Source organism: Mercenaria mercenaria, unplaced genomic scaffold, assembly GCF_021730395.1.
Source record: "Mercenaria mercenaria strain notata unplaced genomic scaffold, MADL_Memer_1 contig_4843, whole genome shotgun sequence".
NCBI classification, from domain to species: domain Eukaryota; kingdom Metazoa; phylum Mollusca; class Bivalvia; order Venerida; family Veneridae; genus Mercenaria; species Mercenaria mercenaria.
In genome coordinates this window covers 1-25,336 of record NW_026463104.1, presented here as the reverse complement: position 1 = coordinate 25,336, position 25,336 = coordinate 1, and the positions used below count along the sequence as shown (strand labels likewise).

Here is a 25,336-nt window from a genome sequence, read left to right as displayed (position 1 = left end):
ATGGACTTTAACATATACGAAATATAGAACAAATTTCTGACTGAAGATTTTTATGAGAGAATTCCTGTTCCTTTATATTGCTAATTTCTTTTGCCTGGATATTTCAACAGACACTAAAAGTGGTATGAGTTTTTTCTTTTCATCTTGCAAATAGATACAAATAGAAAATTTATCTACTTTCTTTTTCCTTGTATGATAATAAAACATTTTTTCTGGTATCAGTAGCAATTTCTTTTCATTTGTTAACTACTTTCGGGTACCAGTAACTAAAAGAATGTATTGGCAATTCATCTACGTTCATTTTTCTATGGTTATATTGAAATAATGTACCTTCTTTGTTTTCCCATTCTTTAGCTATTCATCTACGTCGGTACAGTAGCATCTACCTATCTATATTGCTTTCTGACTCAAAAACACAATATCTATATTAATGTGTAGGATTGTGGGGAAGAAAAGCCGAGGGGGAAACCCATTCTGCAATATTTTTGTTTTTAAAACACTATTTATTGCATTCTGGTGAGATTTCTGTCATAAACTAAAGTTTCGCAAGATCTGTGAAATAAACTTAAGTTTCGCAAGATCTGTGTTTGACTGAAAAAAAGATGTTTGTATTTTGAATGTTATTTCAAAGAGATAAAATTATAAATATTAGTATTTATATCTTTGATCTATTTGTTGAGAGTTTTTCTTAATATAATGGCTATCTATTTCGAGAATTAGTATTATTTCGTCCTCGAATTTCGGAGAAACATAATGTTGCAAGTTTATTAAGACTGACCGAATAAGCATGCCAGGGATGCGATAGTTTTGCGATAAGTGTCAAATGATCAGAGTAATGGGGAATCAGCCTGGGTGTCGAATCCGTGATTCCTCGCTCATGGGGCGAATGCTTTATTGACTAAACTAACTGCCTGCCTAACACATTATTTCTCCTAATGTGACCAAGTTTGTATCGTGACACTGAGGGGATTCATTAATAATCTAGGTTTAATTTTCGTCTCCCTATTGTGATACCAACATAATTCCTATCATACATGAACAGTTTTTTCTATTTTTGTTTTCTTATATATTGCATTTAATTTAGTAGTGTTGAAGCTTCGGATATCCTATTTCCTAGTAAATTGAACCGATAAATATCGCCATTGCTTTATTTGATAGAAATAAAGGATGGCGACGGGTAAGAAAAAGACTGACACATCACTTGTTTTCACATGTGCACCATGTTCCGACGACGGCAAAAACACGGCAGCTTTGTTTGAGTGTACTGACTGTCAGATCTTCTATTGCCAAAGCTGTGTCGCGGGTCACAACAAATTCACCAAAAATCACAGTGTTGTTGATAAGGCTTCAAAATCGTTTGGCCAGGGACCGAGATCACTTTCATCCGGTGAACTGCCGACGGATTTATGCAAGGAGCATCGTGGACAAGTGATACAGATGTTTTGTGGACAACATGACACAGTGTGCTGTACAATATGTATTGCTGTGAAACACAGGTATTTAAATAACCCATCTAATGTCAGTTCGATACTCCAACAACAGTTATTGCGTACAGGGGTTTTGCTAGCCCTTCATCTGTGTTTGTCAAGGGCAACATATATTTTGACCCTTTCATCTCACTAATAATAGCTACAGTGGGAAGTTACTTATTATTTCGTTTTCCGTCGCAATATATGTTTACATTTCGTTGCTTTACATTTAAGACTTTACTGCTTTGGTTCGCCCTTGGCACCTCTTGAAAACTTTTCTATGCAAATGCTTATATTGATTAAGTTCGTAATCGTATTTTATATAATAGTCCTATTTGTTTGAAAGAAAAACTGTATTTTATTGTAGAATATTATTTATCAAAATGTGATCAAAGCATCGTTGTATCAAAAGAAAATGTAATCCATTGGAAGGATGGGGTTGTGCGTTTGATTTTTGTTTGACTGATTAGAAAATATCGGTCCTCCGGTCGGTTTTCCCCATCGACATTTCACACTTTTCATGACATTGTCGCTTTAAAAAGACATTCAACAGTTTAGACTATTATGAAGATGATCGCTTATGAGAGTTTGAGTCCTTACATTGGTGCTGATTTAAAGTTATCAATATTCAATATTCTACACCAAAAGCTATGTATTGTCAAACTTAACCTTAAGGAAACAATAAGGTATAGAGATTTCCGTTTAAAACATAATGCACGGGATAAAATGCATTCCCTGCAACAGTTATATTACCCGTAAAATGTCTACCAGAAATCATTATCTAGGTTTAAATGACATTACGCCGTATCTAATATCCGAGCGGTTGACCGAATGTGTTACTGCGAACGCATATAAATGAAGTATAATGGAAAAAAGAAATTAAGATTTAATGTTTCTATACTACACCCAAAATTTTACTTCATTACTGATCTTATATCCCCCTTTTAACAAAATGTTCATTACTTATCATCTTCATTTTTTTTTTTTTTTTTTTTTTGATATTTTTAGATATTTAAAATGTCTTGTATGTTTTATATAATAGATATTCATGTTTATCATTATCAGTAAACTATCAGATACAACGTTCCTTTCATAATCTGTAAAGTGAAAAATCAAACATGTTTATGTCAAAATTAAGTAAAAAAGGGACTTCAGAGCTTTAAAAAGACTACCAAAGAAACCAATGGCTAAACGTTGTTACGGTATCACATTTAATAATGCCACTTAAATCTAAATTTCAATGCAATTAATGAAAGTGTTTATATCGTAATTCATAATATTTCATATGTATGCAATCAAAAGAACTATATGCATGGGTTCTAAAATTGTCGAAAGTACGAAAATTAAGCAGTTTGTGACAGAGCTGTTCCAGTGTGTGTGTGTGGTTTTTTTTTTTGTTAATGCGTATTAGCATAATACTGCATCAAATATGCGGCTGAAATGTTTTCACCTTGCATAAAGTAGGAAATAAATACTGACGCCTGAAAAGAGATCAGTCAGGCAATATTTATTTCATTGAAACTTTTAAATATTTCGTTTCGAGAACTTCAAGATAAAGGTATATGAATTTTGTTCTCGTAAATGTACATATTTAATCGATGGCTATATCACAACTACAATAATATTCTAATAATAATATTGTAATGCCCCGGATAATGAGAACTTACCACATACTTTGTTCATCTCAGGTGCTAAATCTAGTCATGTTTTCCTTGTTTTTCATCTTTAGCTGCAAGTAACGTAACACAGAATTGTACACATATGTGTTGCTCTAGATAAAATGACCGATCAAACACATATTATACAGTCCTATGTCCGTTTTAATCTAGATTCTAATCCAAGTTTGTGAAGTTTGTTTACTTTCTGGACTGAATTCGTTTCTACATTTATCTGCATTTTACATCGTTTTTCCTGTATATGAATCACTGTAGCAGCTGCACAATCACTCCATGTTATTTAAATGTTTGTTTAAGACAACTGTCATCCTTTTATTCAATCCTATTTTGTGTAAATCAGCATTATTTTCCTGAGAATTCACTGTAATTGCCACATTTTTCTGACAGGAAGTGTATTGGTTACGCTGCATTGTGGGATTGTTTACTTCCGTTACTAAGCAGCAAACAAATAACTACCCTAGTGCGTAACAATTTTTGGTGTCAGATTTTTACGCACTAGGGTAGTTATTCTGTCTGGATGTAGCCTTCGGTTAGGAGCTAAATACTTTCAGGGGGACTTGGCCGATCGACATGAGAAAGCTTCTTCAAATGTATTAAGTCAAAGACTAGGAACTCTGTACTAACAGTTTATGAAGTTTAATTTGTGTATTTTCTTATAAGTTACACAAATAATTCAAACACAAAGTATCAACGAACAAAATGTTACACGAATCACATTAAATTTCAAAAGAACTCAGCAATTCACAAGATACCAGTGTTTATAATGTCACACAGTATATATGTAAAAGACAGTGTTAGCTTTCCATAACTTAATTAAATGCAGTATTAGCTTGAGCATTAAACTCTATTCATCACTTAATATATCTCAAAAGGCCTAAATAATTCACCATTCAGCAATGAGGACTTGTAAAACATCAGTACAAATATTCATTATTAAGACTGTATAGGCTTTCCATAACTTCAAAAGATGAGTGCATGTGTACTTAGTAACGTTCATTTTAATAAGGCTGTTTTTGCATTAAATCCACTTGAAAAGTAATATAAAAATAAATGTTCCTTCAAATCTTCTAAATGTATATCAAAATTACTTCAGCTTTATGTTAAAATGTGCTTACACCAATATAATTCATACTGAGACTATTGTATTTGAATCTAAGATAAAGATTGGTAAAATTCTCAGGACTAGCAAAAAGTGCCCTTAAGCTTATTGTTCAGAACTGGAATGACCCAGATGGTCACAAATCTGGCCCTTTTATAGTAGGCAGGAAAATTGACCAAGAAAAATTGGTCAAAATTGGTCACACAGTAAATTTACCAAATAAAAATGGTCAGTGACCAAAGACAATTGGTCACAGTGACCAAGTGACCAAACATATTTGGTCACAGTGACCAAGTGACCAAAAATAATTGGTCACAAGCCTAAATTAATGGAGAATTCTGTCAAAAGAGTGATTTACAGTAAAATTATGTACCAGGGGGTTAAATCTGAGGTTTTTATTAGCTTTATACATCTTTAACGATGACAACGATTATGTTTGCTGCTTAGTAACGAAGTAAACAATCCCACAATGCAGCGTAACCAATACACTTCCTGTCAGAAAAATGTGGCAATTACAGTGAATTCTCAGGAAAATAATGCTGATTTACACAAAATAGGATTGAATAAAAGGATGACAGTTGTCTTAAACAAACATTTAAATAACATGGAGTGATTGTGCAGCTGCTACAGTGATTAACATACAGGAAAAACGATGTAAAATGCAGATAAATGTAGAAACGAATCCAGTTCAGAAAGTAAACGAACTTCACAAACTTGGATTAGAATCTAGATTAAAACGGACATAGGACTGTATAATATGTGTTTGATCGGTCATTTTATCTAGAGCAACACATATGTGTACAATTCTGTGTTACGTTACTTGCAGCTAAAGATGAAAAACAAGGAAAACATGACTAGATTTAGCATCTGAGTTGAACAAAGTATGTGGTAAGTTCTCATTATCCGGGGCATTACAATATTAGCACTTTTATTCGATAACCATATCAACGAACTTTATCTTTATTTAACTTGCTCTAAATTATGTACATGTATATAAAAGTAAATACTGTTGACAGGGACATTACTGTATGATGTAGTTATGAATGTTAATTGTTTCATCACGACTTGTGTTTGTAAACTAATTTCGTTTGTCTTACAAAAGGTTCCATTTTGCCATATCTCATGCATTCGCCTATCTTTTATTGATATTTGGTCTTATCTTTTATATATTTGACTTGTATACAGTGTGTATATCAATAATCTAAATCTGACATTTAGACTTAGATGTTAAATACAAGAACATTGAAACGTAGCTTCCAAATTTACGGCAATTGAATTTAGGGTAATTGTAGCAAGTCTTCAGTTTCAGACTTTGATGAATACGAGATCATCTGCAGATTTTCTGCTGTTAAATGATGAAACAATAGCAGCTGTAACCAAATATTATTAATTATAGATCCTGTGATGGCGTTGAATATATCCCGAATATTGCCAAACTTTTAACGGAACAGGACAAAGTCAAAACTAAAACCTCTTTGGAGAACGTTAAAGATGATTTGCAGAACCTTAAGTCCACATTGCAAGATAAATTGAAGAACTTGAATGTCCAACGTGATGGTATACTTGATAATATTCAGAAGTTTAACAGACGCCTTGTTGCCAAAATTGAAGAGCTAGGGAGGGAATCAATAAAAGACGTACGGGAAAAGCATCAAAAAATTGCAAACGAATTAAGTGCCAGCAGCAAGAAAATTGATGACATGCTTACAAATGTTGAGCTGCAACTTGACAAACTCAAACAAGTAAGGAGAAACAATAAAGCGCAGTTATTTGTAGACATGAAGGGTTGCAAAGAGAAGATTTCAGAAGGAAATGATTGCGCCAAACAAACCCGATCTAAACGGACCTTTGAAAGATTTGTGTTTGATGAAAACAAAAGCATAGAGACGTGTCTGCATGGGGTGCAGTCTCTTGGTAAACTAACAGACGTATGGAGTAAGTTCAGTTTTTATATTGCTTTAATAGAATTATATACGTGCATGTATCAACAATATCAAAGCAGTGGACAGTGACAGCATAAAGTTGACAATATAAATTATTAAGACGATTTCTGTTTGTTCAAATTGCATAGTGTTCATATTGCATTTGCCTAAAAGTGCATCAAGAGTTTATATCAAACTAGATTCTGTTCTTAATGAGCTTAAAAAGCGACCAGTAATTTCGATATGGTCGTAGTCATCACTATATTTTGATTTAAAAACAAACAATTCATCATATATAGAAAAAAACCTGCTCATCAATGATGAATATAGCATTTGGGTTGGTGACATTGTACCGGTATTAGATCTGTTACAGCTGAAATATAAAATGTATTAAAGGCAACAAGTCTAATGCTATGTAACAAACCTTTTAGAATCTGATGAATTTGACTTATAGTTTTTTGTATAGACGTTTGTACACGGAGTGCAATCTGGTGATAAACTAACAGTTGATGTAGGTAATAAGATCATTTTATTTATGTGTGTCCAAAGTGGCTTTCCTAAACAATAGTCCGGCAATTTAGTCTTTTATATTGCATGAAATGAATTATATTTACATCAAGTTACTGCTTGCAATTAAAGCAATCAGGAGTTATATTTAACCAGCAGTCATATTTACAGAATTCTGATTCAATGTCCAACACATATACCATGAAAAGTTCGATGTCTGCGAAAATATTCATAATAATACAGGCCAAGTGAAATCAGGCATATTATAGTAGGAGAGGAAGGTTATTTCCACAAAAGACGTTGCGTGGAGCAGATAGAAAAAAAGAAAACATTTTTGTTATATAAATATAATCAACTTCTGCTAACAGGTATTGGTTTGGCCTGTTTTCTTTATGAAACTACACTGTTTGAATTAAAAAAAAAAAACCAGTAAGTTTAGATATAGCCGTATTCGTCACTCAATTTTTATTTCAAATCAAACAAAGTAAGGAATATGAGTGTAACACGCCTTTTATGATATATCGCAAATAATAATTACTTCTACATTTCAGATTTTCCTTCCTCGGAAATCGGTCCCATGCGTTCTGCATTTCAAAGAGGTATTTGGTTGTTGTTGTTTTATTTCAATCTTGTTACTGCTTGCAGTTAAAGCAGTCAGGAGTTATTTTTAACCAGCAGTCATATTTACAGAAATCTGATGCAATGTCCAACACATTTATCATGAAAAGTTCGATATGCCTGCGAAAATATTCATAATAATACAGGCCAAATAAAATCAGGCAAATTATAGTATGAGAGGAAGGTTATTTCCACAAGAGACGTTGCGTTGAGCAGATAGAAAAAAAAATCTTTTTTGTTGTATAAATATAATCAACTTCTGCTAACAGGTATTGGCTTGGCTTTTTTTCTTTATCAAACTACACTGTTTGAATTGAAAAAAATACCAGTAAGTTTAGATATAGCCGTATTCGTCACTAAATTTTTATTTCAAATCAAACAAAGTAAGGAATATGAGTGTAACACGCCTTTTATGATATATCGCAAATAATCATTACTTCTACATTTCAGTGTTTCCTTCCTCTATTGGTTTCGACAGCATAATTAGCCACCCAAGCGTTCAAAATACTGAGTTTAAACATGACTTCCAAACAGGTATTGGTTTTTTTTTCAATCCTGTTACTGCTTGCAATTAAAGCAGTCAGGAGTTATTTTTAGCCGGCAGTCATATTTACAGAAATCTGATGCAAGGTCCAACACATTTATCATGAAAAGTTCGATATGCCTGCGAAAATATTCATAATAATACAGGCCAAATGAAATCAGGCAAATTATAGTATGAGAGGAAGGTTATTTCCACAAGAGACGTCGCGTTGAGCAGATAGAAAAAAGAAAACATTTTTGTTAATATCTAAATATAATCAACTTCTGCTAACAGGTATTGGTTTGGCTTGTTTTCTTTATCAAACTACACTGCTTGAATTGAAAAAGATACCAGTAAGTTTAGATATGGTCGTATTCGTCACTAATTTTTTATTTCAAATCAAACAATGTAAGGAATATGAATGTTACACGCCTTTTATGATATATCGCAAATAATCATTACTTCTACATTTCAGATTTTCCTTCCTCGGAAATCGATTCCATCCATTTGGTATCTCAAAGAGGTATTTGGTTGTTGTTGTTTTTTTTTCAATCCTGTTACTGCTTGCAATTAAAGCAGTCTGGAGTTATTTTTAACCAGCAGTCATATTTACAGAAATCTGATGCAATGTCCAACACATTTATCATGAAAAGTTCGATATGCCTGCGAAAATATTCATAATAATACAGGCCAAATGAAATCAGGCAAATTATAGTATGAGAGGAAGGTTATTTCCACAAGAGACGTTGCGTTGAGCAGATAGAAAAAAAATCTTTTTTGTTGTATAAATATAATCAACTTCTGCTAACAGGTATTGGCTTGGCTTTTTTTCTTTATCAAACTACACTGTTTGAATTGAAAAAAATACCAGTAAGTTTAGATATAGCCGTATTCGTCACTAAATTTTTATTTCAAATCAAACAATGTAAGGAATATGAGTGTAACACGCCTTTTATGATATATCGCAAATAATCATTACTTCTACATTTCAGTGTTTCCTTCCTCTATTGGTTTCGACAGCATAATTAGCCACCCAAGCGTTCAATATACTGAGTTTAAACATGACTTCCAAACAGGTATTGGTTTTTTTTTTCAATCCTGTTACTGCTTGCAATTAAAGCAGTCAGGAGTTATTTTTAGCCGGCAGTCATATTTACAGAAATCTGATGCAAGGTCCAACACATTTATCATGAAAAGTTCGATATGCCTGCGAAAATATTCATAATAATACAGGCCAAATGAAATCAGGCAAATTATAGTATGAGAGGAAGGTTATTTCCACAAGAGACGTCGCGTTGAGCAGATAGAAAAAAGAAAACATTTTTGTTAATATCTAAATATAATCAACTACTGCTAACAGGTATTGGTTTGGCTTGTTTTCTTTATCAAACTACACTGTTTGAATTGAAAAAGATACCAGTAAGTTTAGATATGGTCGTATTCGTCACTAAATTTTTATTTCAAATCAAACAATGTAAGGAATATGAATGTTACACGCCTTTTATGATATATCGCAAATAATCATTACTTCTACATTTCAGATTTTCCTTCCTCGGAAATCGATTCCATCCATTTGGTATCTCAAAGAGGTATTTGGTTGTTGTTGTTTTTTTTCAATCCTGTTACTGCTTGCAATTAAAGCAGTCTGGAGTTATTTTTAACCAGCAGTCATATTTACAGAATTCTGATGCAATGTCCAACACATTTATAAAAGTTCGATATACCTGCGAAAATATTCATAATACTACATAATACTACTATACTTTAATAAATAATAATCAACATCTGCGGTTAATATATTCGCAAATTTTATATTGCCAAATTAAGGTAGGTGCCATCAGAGAATAATCTTTACTTTTACATTTCAGATCCGTTGGATTTCGACCCCTTCAAATTTAACCCAAGTGGAAAATGGGATCCGCTAATAGGTATTGGATCTTCGATAATGATTTTAAATCATTTAACTGCTTGCAATTAAAGCAGTCAGGAATAATTTTAAGCCAGCAATAATTTTCACAAATCTGATGCAATGTCCAACACATTTATAAATTTTATATATGTCTCCCAAAAATATTCATAATAATACTGGCCAAAATGACATCAGGCAAATTATAGTGCAAGAGGTAGGTTATTTCCAATTAAGACATTGCAATAAGCAAAAAGAAAAAAAAAAGATATACAAATATAATCAGCATCTGTGGTAAATGTATTCGCCTATTTAATACTGCCAAATTAAAAAAGGTGCCAACAGAGAAACCAATGTCATTTTTCATCAAATTTATTAAAACAAACCTGTTAATCATTGGCGAATGTGAGCCTTTAAAAAGTGTCTGACCTGACGTTTCCTGACGTTTTACTTGGAGTGAAGATATGAATGCATTTGTGTCTGAATCTGTTTCCCTCATCATTAGTACTGCCATTTAGTCATTTACATGATTACATGATTAGTAATGTATTTGTATCAACAATATCAAGACTGATAGCATACTGTTGATAGTAATATGAAATAAGACAATGCCTAAATCGGTAATCGTTACAGTCCATCAGCTTGTCCGCCCAGGCATATCGTTTGTATTCATTTAGATGCAGATTTTGGAATGAAAAACAATTATACTGCCCATTTTTGTACTGATGTGCAAGACGTTGCGGGTCGGGCAAGTTATGTTGGCGCTTATTACAAACAAGGAAAAGACGTATGAAACACAGACGCTCTGTGCACGTACCGGAGAACCACGATTTTTGATTCAATGTATATCAAATTCGGTATATATTGCCTGTTACCGTAGAGGGATCGGTAAGATCGCTTCCCTAAAATGATTGAATTCTTTTCATTCCAATTTCATACTATTCTTATAGCTTTTTCCTATAAAATACATTAAGCGTTAATATTATACCTCACATAAATGTCCAGTGCAAATTTCCGATTAGTTTAACTTGAATGATATATATTGATATTCCCCAGTTATTTTATAGCTCAAGCGCAAAATCTTTATTTTCAAATTCTGTGCAGGTGATATGATCTATAATTTTATATCAAATGCGCAACAACGCTATTTTGTTTTTCTGCGCATGTGATATTATTTTTCATATCTCTCTTTGAGAGATTAATACTTTCGCACTGGTTAAAAGACTGAGACGATAATTTTTCAGAGGAGGCGCCTGTATGATTATACTTTAGGATTAATTTACGGTACCCTTCTCTGGCGCTCTTGCACGATTGCATATGCGAACCCGGCCAAATTTTCTTCTTTTTTTTTTTGATTTGTTGTACATGACAAACATTTCGAAAACAACTTTTCATCCAATACTGAATCGAAACTATCACCATGAGATTATGCAATTATCGACTTTTTCATAGGTTGATATCAGGATTTATCAACCCAAAAATGTTATATTCACCGAGCCGAAGGCTGAGGGTTGATAAATCCTGATATCAACCTATGAAAAAGTCAATGATTGTTTTATTACATGAATAGATGTATAGTCAGACATGTTATTACAATTGTATTCTCATTTAATTTGAAAATTGAAATTTGAAATATTGCCATCTATTTTAAGACCATATCAGGTCGATATTGGTTTTCCAATCACCTACTTCGATCTATTTTATTATCCTACTATTTAAAACAAAATATAAGTTGATATAATATTTACTCATGACTTTCTAAACCGTTTGCAGCCGATCAGAGAAACAGTATAATACAGCCATGTAATAATGGAAATTATCTAAGTTAAATTAAGAAAATGAGTGCTCACACTGATATGTTTCGTTTATAAAAAGAACGAAAGTTATCTCGGTTTTTCCGAATGTTACTGATTGACGCAATATCATATGAGAAGAAATATAGGGTTCAGCGATATGTAAATGCCTCGATTAAATCTATAAAAAAAGTCTTATTACACAGCAAAATCGCCAAAAGTTTTGAGTGCTAACAGTAAAGAATCTTTAATTCTGTTTTCATCATTTGTTAAGTAATTACTTTTTAATGTTAAATAAATCATTATGATGATCTTCAAGTAAATGTTTTGACCATTATAATCTTTCGCTTTAATAAAATGAATATTGCATTCCTGAGAGGTTGATAAGAAAAATATTCACCCCTCGAAATATGAATACGGGCCTCGGCTGGCGCCTCGGTCGATATTCATATATCTTGCGGTGAACACTTTTCATATCACCCTCTCAGGAATGCAATAATTATATAATATCAAACCACCCTTAAGTCTTTATGAATTGAAAAAGTGACCAATAAGTTTAGATATGGTCGTAGTAGTTACTATATCTTGATTTTAAATATAAACGAAAATGTTAGGAAAATGTTAGTGACAGGTTTTTTCTTATGATACAATATTATTGCAAATAATTAAATATCTCTACATTTCAGGTTGTTCTGATTCAGAAGAAATGAAATGAAAAATGAAAAACAAAACATAATATCGGGAGTATTTAAATGACTTTTTAAAGTTATCAACGCACGTTAGAATTCCATGATGTATGATAGACATATAGGTATGATTTCTTTCACTCCAAATATATACAATACTATTAACGATAATTGTATATAAACTTACACTTACTCGTTACAGATTCGCCCTTGAGGTTATTGCAATTGAAAATTTAGGTAATTTTAGGTAATATTTAATTTGATTTATCTGGCGGATTAACTCGCGTACTCGACGATAATAACCGAAACTCATTAACTACACATCATTTCGTGTAACAACTTCTTAGATAACCAAATTTGCTAAGTAAAAATGGATAGATTTTGTTTTTACTTTGACCTTGTAGGACCTTAAAGATAGTACAGCATGTGAAAATTGCTACTAAAAGAACATTTTACCTTTCTTTCTTAAAGTTATTAATTTTTACAAAATACGAAAAAGATAGTTTGAATTTATAGGTCAGAATCTAGACTGAACAGTTTGTCCCATGTTTTCATGACATCACATGAAGTCATAATATGAAAACCACAGTAAAGATTAATCTGACAAAGCAACGTTTTACTGTTTTCTTTTTTAATTGGATAAAATAGAATAATTAACATGAACAGTGGATCCATTTCTAGGGAAATCCCTAAGCATCACTTTGAAAGTTGTTCAAACTGTTCCACTAGTTTGCTACTTATATGAAAAATTATGGAAACTGTCAACATATTCTTGTTAGAAACTACTGGTCTGATATAAAACGATCAAATAAATATGTCTTGGATGATCAGCTATAATTATTTTTTAAATTCATTTTTCTCCGTCAAAATATTGCCGCAAGAGATAGTCTCATTTCCTTATTTGACTTAGTTGGGTTGGGGAACATGTAAAATTCTTCTTGTCAGAAACTACAGAAGACTGATGAGGTATGACTTTCTACCAAGATTATACAAATGTATTCTTTTCGTATATATATATTTTAGAAATATACGGATATTTGCCTTCATTTCAAAGCTTTTTAACTTCATATCTATGATTTGAAAAAAGGTGCTATTTATACTTGCAGTATGAATGTACTTTTAGGCCGAATATACTACTGAGCATCTGTTCTAACATTACAAGTATAAATTTAGTATGTATATTAATGTAATGTTACACTAACAATGTGCAGTAGTGTAATTATTCAGAATTAGGTAAATATGTTCATGCATGGCAATGCATTTTAAAGTTAAGCATTAAATGTTTTGTTTTTATTGAAGTTTACCTAGTATCTTCTGTTAAGGTTTTAATTATTGTTAATCAGAAACTGAGTATTTGTTATAATATGTTACATCACAGCTAACATACATTTAAATTGTTACAGAATGCTTCAAAGAATATTTTTAATGTTCTACTGTCATCGCATTATGTTTAATTACCAATCAGAATATATTTAGTATGCATATAATAAAAATTGATCTTTTTGATTGATTTATTGTACTAGTATTATTCAATAAGTTACGACTGGACAGAAGCTAATCTAAACAACCACAGTATAATGCAAATGCTTGTTTAAATTATAAACGTGGCTTCTCCTTAATGGCACGATTACCCATGTATCCAATTCTTAATCTTGATTTGAATATGATTTACATGCTGTTTTGTTTTTGATTGCAGCTTCGAAATTATGTGAATAGTATGACTGCAGATAATAATTATGTAAATTATTAACATTTACAGTTAAGCCTTGTTCGTTGTTAGCATATTGAAAATTAGAAATTAAGTAACTGCTGAATATAATGTCAAATAAAATGAATATCATTATTTCGGTTTTATGAATACATTCGCATGTATTACATTTGTGTACATTTATACATGTATGCTGTAGGATACACTGCACATATGGATTAAACAGGAAGAACTACTAATTGTGTAAAATAAGATCAGTTAAACAGATCGGCAAAAGCACGTTTGTTATTCTACATTAATGATTAAATGGCTTATTGAAAAAAATGTGTACTGTTTATTGACGAACATTTTCAAAAAACTACGTCCAAGCATATCAATTATTTGAGAATAAAATGCTTACTTCGGTATACTTGATGAGTCATAGTATGATGTACATGTAATTACTTCTTTTCTACTATAGATTGTATCTGCGAATTGAGAATGAAATGAACTTTTACATTGATTTTGTGTATGTATTGCACATGTATAATCAGAATATAATCGTAAAAATGCGTCAAGCATTTTTGTGTTTTTGTTGTCCCGAGAATGATTTCATCCAAAGCTGACACCCGGTAGAACCATCGACCTTCCGTAAGCCGATTGAATCAGTTACACGCATGGAATAATTCTAAGTCAGGAGTCGAACCCACAGCGGGTGAGTTATTCGATCACTCGGAAACGAAGGTCCCAATGATTTCTTAAAAGCTGAGATGGTAAGTATTCAAGTAGAAAGATTAAACACAAACCAAACATATCCGTTACTAGACGAGTTATAAATATGTTTGCAGAGGTAATCTTCGTGTCCCTTTTGCAAAAGCAAAACACAAATCTATCGTCTGCACACATTAGTAAATTATGTATCCACGGAGGGACACTTATAGCGGCAATTCAAGAGAAATTATTATATTTGTCTAAATATTTTACATTGAAGAGAGATGCGGAATGGAGATTTTTTTAAACAAAAATAAGAATCATTATAGATAAAACGCCGCCTAAATTAAAATGATTTGAAAACGAAAACAAATAATATGCTGACTAGATTTAGCAACGGTTTCGAGCCTGAATCGAATGCACTATCTAGCAATTTTGTTTATATATACATTCAGTAACAAAATCGTATTATCCGTTCAAAATTAATTCGTCAAAAGATGAGGCTCAAAGTTAAGGGACAAACGTTCAACAAATAAAATACTATAAACGTATTTCAGAGTCTGGATTTTTCTTAATCTAACAACTGAAATAGTTTTATCTGACAGTGATGCGTTATCACTGTTATATCTGTGTTTGTTCAGATAAAGAAAATGAACAAATCATATATCATACAATTATCTACTATTCATATCAAAATATGGTCAAAACGATTCAAGCAGTATTATTACTGATAATAAAGAGAATGAACAGATAACATAAATGTACATATCTACTACCACTATTCATTTTAAAATATGGTTAATGCGATTGAAGTAGTATTTGTACTGTTAATGAGTGGATTATAATAGAATATTGCATATGTTTGCAGCATGCACTATAGAGATATATAGGTTTTAGTTACATTCCCTCTGTTCTAATTACGTAGATAATTTCCTATAGATAGCTTGTTATGGAACTGAATTCGAATGATTAATGCTGCAAAGTATCCTGGGGCCTCCATGGCAGAGATGTTAAGGTCGCTGACATCCAACCACTAGCCCCTGACTTGGGCGGGATCGAGCCTCACAAGGGGCATTGAATTCTTCATGTGAGGAAGCCATCTTGCTGACTCACGGAAGGTCTGAGGTACTACCCAGGTGCCTGCTTGTGATGAAAGAACACCCGGAGGGGCACCTGGGGTCTTTATTCACCATCAAAGCTGGAAAGTTCTCATAGGACCTATAATATTGTGTCCGTGTCAAGTCAAAGGAAGGATGGCGAATGGCCGACAAATGGCTTGACTATTGACCAGCAGGCCATTCTGTATTTTTTCGGCGAATGCCGTATTAAGAACGAATTTGTGACCATGCCACGTGATTTCAGTTTGCAAATCAGACTACTCGATAACGCATTATAGATAATTTATCAAAATGAACGATTTATGCAACACTCTGCCTGATTGAACGAGAGTGTCTATTTGTTAAATACTCTGCTGATTGTGCTACGCTGGGTGAAATGTATACAAAGCATTTATGTTAAATGACGCTGTTCACAGTTTTAAAGCTTCGCTCAGTATATTTAGCAAGAATATTGATATATCAAAAAAAAAAGATAAGTAAGTTTAATAAATATGTTAAAAACCTTTTCAAATACCAACATATACAAATGTATCAATTTTCAGAAAGAGCTGGATACGGTCTGCGTATCACATGAATAAGGGTGTGATTAGAGTCTTCAATGTAGAGAAGTGCCTTCCAGTCCGCTGCTGTAATTATTTGTCGTAGAATAAACGAATAAAATTGCACATCTAGGAAACCTTTGTGTTTGTTTGTTTTTGGGTTTAACGCAATTTTTCAATAGTATTTCAGTTATGTAACGGCGGACAGTTAACCTAACCAGTTTTCCTGGATTCTGTACCAGTACAAACCTGTTCTCCGCAAGTAACTGCCAACTTCCCCACATGAATCAGAGGTGGAGGACTAATGATGTCAGACACACTGTCGTTTATCAAATAGTCACGGAGAACATACGTCCCGCCCGAGGATCGAATTCACGACCCCGAAACCTTTGTAAACGTTTTAAAGAGAACCATTTAAATTGTTGTTAAGTGTGGTGTTTGGTTTTGCTATTTCTAAAATGTTAGATAGATGATAGAATGACACGATTTGTAACCCTCATTATACTTTTTGTCTTACTTATTTTTAAAGTTCCACTCTCCTGATTGTGCAACGCTAAGTGAAATGCCAGACAAGGAGTGTTTAATGACGCTGTTTACGGTATTAAAGCTACGCTTCGCTCAGTATATTTAGCAAGAATATTGATATATCTAAAATACCTGTTCAAATACCAATATGTATCAATTTACACGGAGAGCTGAATACGGTCTGCGTATTACATGAATGAGGGTGTTATTAGCCGATCGATTAATGTCTTCTAGGTAGAGAAGTGACTTCAAGACCACGGCTGTGATTATTCGACATAGAAAAATATCGAAACAATATTGCACCGTTACGAGACCTTTGTGAAAAATTTAAAGAGAACCATTTAAATTGCTTAATTGTTGTGTTTAGTTTTGCTATTTTCAAAATGTTAGATAAATGATAGAATAACACAAAACCTCATAAACTTCTTGTCTTAATACAATTCGCCGACCATCTTTTTTAAAATATTTCTTGATATACTGTGAAGTGTCCTCTTTAAAACTCTATTTTTGAACTATCGACCAAGCAATAACAAAAACTATGGGCCGGATATTGATATAAGGGATGTAAGTCCGGGTTAAGCATCTCTTTCAGCAATTTTTGGTCATATAAATAGTGGTGCCTCACTGGAAAATCACATCGTAGACACGTTATGCTATACCTAGTCACATTATACTCACGACGGGCTGATCAGTCATAGAACTATCTTCATAGTGTTTAGTGCCAAGCGAGGAACTACTAGTATTTTTTTCACGTCTTTGATACATCACGGTCAGGGAGCGAACCATAGAACTCATCGACAGGAAGCAAGCAAACAAAATAATAACATACTCGGTCTGATTGAGTCTGATCATGAGGGAACATGAATTAAGTATTCAAACTGCAATGAGATTTTAAAAGATTTATGTTTAGATAACGTCACGTGTCTACTTGTAGCATTATGCTCAATTTGATAATGTTGTTTCATTGAACCCACGACCTCCCGCACAGAAGCTGGCGTTGTATAAGGAGTCCTGTAATAATAGCAACTACTGCACTTACATGAAAAAATTTAATAGAACTTCATTTTAATTTGTTAACGTTGTTATTCTAATTACAAGGACATCTTAAATAAATATGTTAAGATAACATCATGTTAATATATCTTATATAGATGATAAAACATCCCATGATGTACTGAGTAAAAGCAGCCACGCCGTAAACATACATTCGCCAATTAATAGCCAATTATCTGTATCTTTAAGATGTAATATATAGTGAAAAATCAGAAAAGATCCATTGTTAAAACTCAGAAAGAAACGATTGTCATAAATATAAAACCTACATACACAGACCTCATGATAGGAAAGAGTGTCAGATGAGATATTTAAATACCGCAATTACCCTTCTTGTAGCTATCGGACAATATTGTGTGAGAAAGACACCTTTCGCTGAGTGCAATGTATTTTGCTGTACAATATTATTTCATTTGATAACTTGCAAATGTTCCTCAAATGGAATCATAATTTATAACGTAACGTATAAGAACAAGTAATGATTCTACAACTCAGTTACTAATAGTATAAAATATAATCATTTCTATTCAGGATGAAATTGCCACTTAGTCTTACGCTTGTTCCACCAGATAGGGAAGGATAATTATAAGTTGTAATGAACAAAAATATAATGAGTCATGCGGAGCTATTTTCGTTAAGAAATATTCAAAATGGTTATAAATTCGACTTACTGATAAAATGCTTTAATTCGAGATTAGTAAGTGGCTATTATTTTTCATAATGGCAAACCTAGTGCAATAATGACCTTAGGATTTTAGCGTTTTAGTAAAACCTGGTCTGCATATATATAACAATTTGTAAAATAAGTCTGTAAATTGAATCTGAGTTAGATACTTTTGTCACTAGAATAAATTGGTTAACTTTCCTTAAGGTTTAAAAAGAATTCTTTGTTTCCGGTAACATGCTTAAAAAAAACTAGGGTAGGTATGTCGGAATTTTATTTTTTTTTGCGGGGGGGGGGGGGGGGGGGGGGGGGGGGGTGAGGAGGATTTTTTATTAAGGGAGACTTTTCGGAAATTATTTTTGTGTCAAAAAATGATTACAAATAAGGAGGTTATGCCTTTAGAGCATCGGTAAGTTGATTTCTAACATCACTGGCCATGTTTAAAGCATAAAAAGTGCAGTTAAAAAGTTGACAAAAATATTCTCAGAGCCATAAGAACATTTAGTGTCGGGACAAAAATTTAGGGTAAGTCGGAAACAAACATTTTTTACACCTAAGTACTTTAAAGCTGAATACTTCTTCCTGTGCAGTTACTTTCATCAGATCAAATAGTTCCATTAACCTGTACAAGGCCATACTTAATTAAATTCTTCCGTTACTCAATGCATCATACATGAACTATTTAAACTGAAATAGTTTTTGATTAAGATGTTGGTTGTGAATCCTACGTATTTCTCAGTTGTAAACTCATAAACCAATGATATTTACAATATCCCAAGAATACTAACCTTCTAGAAGTAAAATATAGGGTTAATGGTTTATTATTAATTTGTTGTTTCAAACTTTTGAACGCATTAGTGTCTGTAAGCTAATTTTCCGTTTAATAGAAACAAATTTTATTTCAATAAAGTCATACAAGATATTGTACAGATGGTCTATCCTAAAATTATCACTCAATTTACATGAGGATAAATAAACTTTATCTACATGGTAGTGAAGATATAAAGTGAAGTGATAAATCACTTATCTGACGTACGGGTACACATTGATACTTAACAATCCCAAAGCCCAAAGACATCCGAAGACATTTGCCAACAGTGGGCTGCCGACGGATTTATGCGAGGAGCATCACGGAGAAGTGATCAAGATGTTCTGTGGACATGGTGTGCTGTACTGTTTGTATTGCTGTGAAACATATGTAAGTCAGTTAATTAGGTACATGCCATAAATTTATTAATTCGTATTTTACGACCTTAACAAAATTTGTTAATTTTTCATTAAATAAGTACAATGTTAAGATTGCTACATTTCTTATTTATGTCCTACCAGTGTACCTCAGTTTGCTGCAAAAGTTATACTCCTATTGTTTGTATTCATGCACTTTTGATTTTTGAAATAATAGATCGTTTGATTAAGTGACAAAAATGAAATTTTTGGTTCAGGTCCTGTGATGGTGTATACTATATCCCAAACATTGCTAAAGATCTTCTAAAGAGGCAGGACAATTACAAAACTAAAACATCTTTGGAGAAGGTAAAAGATGCTTTGCAAAATTTAAAGTCCAAAATGCGGGATGATATGGAACAGTTGAGTAATCAACGTGATAGTATACTTGATGAAATAGAAAAGTATAAGAAAGACCTGATCAGAAAAGTGGAAGAGTTGGCGAAGGCATCAATTAAAGAGGTACAGGAAAAGTACAAAAATATCTTTGAAGGCATAAACGCCTGCAGCAAGAACATAGGACATATTCTAGAAGATGCAGACAAAGGCCTTGACAAGCTCAAGCACTCAACATATAAAACTGAAGCTCAGTCATTTGTGGATATGAAGAAAGGAGAAAATCAGGTCGCAGTTGGGAATGATTGCATCAACCGATCTATTTCAAGGCAGATGGAAGCTTTAGAATTTGAATCGTGTAAAACTTTAAAGAGCCATCTACTTGAGGTACATAGTCTTTGAGCTTTAAAGGTGACAAGGAATGTAACGAACATAGATGGTAAAAATGTTTTTTATTAGCGTTTATCTTTATTATACACCCTTCTTGTTAATATACGTTCAATTACGTAAACTGACAATGTAGTTTAAGAAATAGCTTCCTTGCAAATCTTTTTTACTCCACTAAAACATATGGAATAGGATATCAGTTACATGGACATGTCTTCATAAAAGCTGCAATGATGATAAACAATCAAAATTTAAGTAATAGAATAAAGCACAAAGTTAACACTTGTACCTTCAATTTATGAAAACTTTGAAGGTCTTCTTCACCAGTTCATGAGATACGTCGTTAAATCATGTTGAGATCGTCATGTTTGGCATGTAAAATGTATGTCATTGATGCGGCAAATTTAGTTTATCTTAATTTCACATTAAATATACTGTTTGAAAATGGTTCAATAAAAAGATAACTTAACCATGTAAAAGTGGTGTCCCAGAAATTACGTAGACTTTTTGTAAATGAACGGTTTTGAACCTCGAACAAGATTCAACTTACTTTCTTTCAGATTTTAGCACCATTTGTTTATCCGAATTGATAAAAAAAAATTTAAATGTCACCCTAATAACTAACCATTGTATATAAGAGACAGGTTAAATTATGTAAAATGCTATAAGATAATATAAAGTCGCCATATAACCTATCATGTGTCAGTGCGACGTTAAATCCAACAAAAAAAAAAAGATATTATTGTCCATATTTGCTCGTGTATATGTTTTTAGACAAGTTTGCCGATTAAGTATTTTTACACTTTTTGACCAAAACACCTATATCAAATTCTTCTTACCTTTTTATGCGTAGAAGGTAAAAGCAAGCATCGTTACGAATTGTGTGACATTAATTTTACTTTTATTTTCACTGTCGGTGTTCACTGACGAATACGCACACGTGATAACGCATTTCTTCTTAAAGGCCTGCTCCGCGGCTATTCAAATACTTTTGTGTGTATGCAACCCATGCATAAAATAGGTAAAAGTAAACGGCCACGTGCCACACTTAAGCACGCAAAACCACAGGTATTTCATACAGATTTTTTTATAAAATATACTATATTTTGACAGGCGTCACTGTTCATAGTCAGGATTTTCATGCTTTTTCAGTGACAATTCAAGGTTAAAAGGTAGGACGGGAGCAGGGCTTTAAGTTTATGGAATTTTACGTAAGATAGCATGTCTTACAGCATGACCTTACAAGTATATGTTCTCAAACAAAATATAATTAAAACATATTCGTTCTACCCTTGAGCTTTGAGTCTCTGATGAACAACTTAAGGCAATTCTTTACTCATATAAATAAATTCATTTTAAAAATGTATACATTCTGTCAAAGAAAATTGGCTTGCTTTTCAGAAAGAATATGAACAGGAAGAAAGTTTCTTGTTTTTTTATTTTGTATGTTGCCGGGCTACTTTCATTTAAGATGCATTATCTGACAAAGTTCTATATTTAGCGCACACAAAGCAGCTACACATGGTCAAATTCACTTTGATAAACAAGGAAGAATTCGTCCGCTAACAACACACAACAACAAAAAGAAACGAAAAGGTGGAGGTAACTAATAAAAGGGTTATCATAATAGAAGTTTAATCTGGGATTTTGTACTCGGATCTCGTAGAAATTGCTAGCTTAGATCACACTCGATACTTCTGCGCTTCGTGAGATCCGACCTGGTAAAAATCAGCTCTAACCGAATAAAGCTACCATTATAATACCCCTATTGTACTGATCTTTGCATTGCTTGCTTAAAGCAGTATTTCATTTGTAATTTCAGATGAGCTGATTGCTTAATTAGAATGCTCGCAGTTGGGACAGGTAAGCCATAGTTAAAGTCAATCAGGGGTAAACGCAGACCACACTGTTCTAAATAAATTAATCTGTAAGAAGATCCTTTGAAAGCATAGAATCCAACCAAACAAAATAATGCCAGACTGAGTCACAAATCCAATAGTTTCAGGTCAAAATTAAACACCAACGGTGAAATTGAACCTGCGAATATGACAACCTGAAAATAAAAGGATTTTCGAACGCCAGAACATAATGTTTGTCTTGATTTGAATGTATGTACTAATTAGACATAAGAGAGATATAAAGAACATACATTGGTATGTGATTTCATATTACGGAAAGAATTGTATAAGACTCAAAAATCGAGATCACTGCTGTGATGACAGTACAAATATGTGACATAAATTTGTGTCACTTAAAAGATATTAGTCGCCATGTGACCTATCATGCGTCGGTGCGACGTTAAATCCAACCAAAAAAAAAATAAAAAAATAATCAAATTCAAGGTATACCAAAGTCAGTGTAATACGTAAGAGAAGGACAATAACATCATTAGAATAATAAAAGCTCTGATATCATTCACACTAAATTCAAAGTTTTATATTTAATTTATAAGTCGTCAATGGACGACGGATATTTTGGTGACTGCCTTGTTTCATTGACTTTTATTTCAGAGGCACTAGATTTTCTTTACCATCTGACTTAAGTACTTGATCTTCTAAACGGAAATCTGAGAATGACCCATGCATATTCGTCTTCTGTATATTTTGGATTCGCGATATTGCTTTTTTTTATTTTCGCAAATCTATTTATATTTGAAACAATCAGATGACTTGTTTAAACCAGCTTTCATGTGGCCCTGAAATAGGTCCCATTCTTTTAGTATCAAGTATAATACATGCATGTAAACATATAAATTGTATGTCTTAACGAATGATGATGTTTGCAGAAATTTTCAAAAGCATAGATGTAAATTTACCTAGTACTTAAATGTACAATGTCAGGTTTTGATTGTGTCACGTGTATTGAATCACTTATCATTTGATAGGATCTTATAAACTTAGTACTGACTTAGTACGTTTAAGGAGAGATGATGCAATTCTTTTACACAGTACTGGAATATCCCCTTAATTTTGTATTAAGACAGTTTCAATTTGGCACAATCTGCACGTGACACGCATCGGAATGAAACCTAGATAGCAAAAATGTTGAATTACCGCATAATCCTGAATTCTGAGGATTATCATGCTTTCTTATCACTGAAAAAGAAACAAATCTTATTATATCATAAAACAATGCTTCATACTTCCCCATCATTTAGCATTAGCAAAAGTAAACCTTAGCTCTGGTAGCCGAAATATCTGTAATATAGAATATTTACACCATCGCTAAATGGATAGTACTAATGCATATAGTAAGCGGATCAAAGTGACTGAAAGATAATGCTCTAGTACTACCAGTCATATTTCTGTGATTACCTGTGATAAGTAGAAGATACTTCTGGGAATTTTATACATTACTTCCTCCAACATGGAGACATATGTGTTTTACAAACAACACTCTTGTTTGTGGTAATGGTGTGTCATTTAATACTTGTGGTTTAAATTATATCATTATTACTTGTGTCTACAACACAATCCTCGCAATGAAAATCACCAAGAACATAAATGATTTCACTTTAAAGGTGATTTTTCATTTTGTAAAGACGATTTGTGTTCTGTTACGCTGCCGAGTTTTATTTTTACGGACTACTTTTAAAAAGAAAACGTGTCATATAATGGCGTTGTCCCTCCATTTATGCGTTATCGTTGTCATTTCAGGACTCAGATTTAAAGTGTTTAATAACTATATAATAGCTTTTAAACTTTAAGATCTAATGATAAATAAATACACTTAAGGTATTGGACCCGTAATAGAGAACCTCCTTTTTGAAGAGTATTCAATTCCTACCATAAACCTACTTTGACTGGACTGCAAATTTCATGCGGGGGGGGGGGGGGGGGGGGGGGGTGGTCGTAGGTTCAAGCCCCACTGGAATCATTTTTTTCACCCTGTTTTCATTTTTTCTAGTTAGTATTTACTTTGTTCAGGACGTATTATGGATGTATTGTACAAAAGTGGAAAATTTTCATTTTATAAGCGATTTCTTGCTGTTCAAAATGAATTTACCTCTGAATCAGGAGGGGTAGATTTAGACATCTTTAAAACTACATGCGGTAAAAGTTCTCTATTTTGCCTTCAATCTTTAGATTACATATTGTGGAAGAAATGTAGGTAGGTTTTACTTCTGCCCCAAGGCTATTTTTGAATGAAGTGAGCAAAATTCAAAACAGACCCAAAGGATTTGACCTTAATTTTTCAATGTTGGAATTAGAATTCTGTCTCATTAAATATGTTTACTTGAGGCATCCTAGAAAAAATGATATTTACAGTTTTGTTTTGTGTTTTATAATTGTTAAACAATAGTTTGATGTTTCTTTTATCAATATTAATGCTGTAATGAATTCTCTGCAAACGTTTTAGATAGTGACCATCACATTGAAACTTGTCTCTACTTGAACTTGAAGAAATACCATAAATTATATAAAATTTAAACTAAAAAACGGCAAGGAAAAAGTTGTTTAAAATCTGCAACACAGTGCGAAACATGTTCATCTTTAAGAATATACCAAGCAATTGCCATTTTCTAAACATTACTATTAGGGTCCAATACCTTAAGAAATATCCCTTTCGTTCAGGTTTATTAGGTCAGGATCGAGGTCTCAGTTATCTTGGGCCGATCTCCTGACTCTTATGTCAAAAGTATTATAGCTTTAAATGTTACGCAATGATCTAACAGAACCACTTGAATAATAACTTTCTGTTTTTTTCGTTTTTTTTTTTTGGGGGGGGGGGGGGGGGGGGGTAGGGGGTGGTTGTCAGTGGTACAAAAGTCAAGATCAAGGCAACTTGCCGTCCTCTCATTCGATGTTTCGGTTTCTGGGCTCTAAGCCAGATTGTCACGCTTAAAATAAATACTAAATACCGCTTAATTCAGACATATATTTGGTGAGAGTG

General features: G+C 32.8%; 2 protein-coding genes across 2 annotated transcripts; both read left to right on the top strand.

The window, feature by feature from the left end:
* LOC123538221 (tripartite motif-containing protein 66-like) lies at window positions 1-14,453 on the top strand. The gene is made up of 8 exons (XM_053535466.1): window positions 1-122; window positions 1,159-1,496; window positions 5,641-6,179; window positions 7,225-7,272; window positions 8,807-8,890; window positions 9,356-9,403; window positions 9,683-9,742; window positions 12,200-14,453. Exons 2-8 carry the CDS (start codon window positions 1,168-1,170, stop codon window positions 12,226-12,228), a joined length of 1,137 nt encoding a protein of 378 aa, XP_053391441.1. The 5' UTR covers window positions 1-122; window positions 1,159-1,167; the 3' UTR covers window positions 12,229-14,453.
* A 5,110-nt stretch (window positions 14,454-19,563) lies between these two features.
* On the top strand, window positions 19,564-20,473 carry LOC123539488 (uncharacterized). The gene is made up of 2 exons (XM_053535465.1): window positions 19,564-19,694; window positions 19,939-20,473. The coding sequence occupies exons 1-2, from the start codon at window positions 19,657-19,659 to the stop codon at window positions 20,456-20,458; spliced, it is 558 nt and encodes a 185-aa protein (XP_053391440.1). The 5' UTR covers window positions 19,564-19,656; the 3' UTR covers window positions 20,459-20,473.
* The last annotated feature ends 4,863 nt before the right edge of the window (window positions 20,474-25,336 follow it).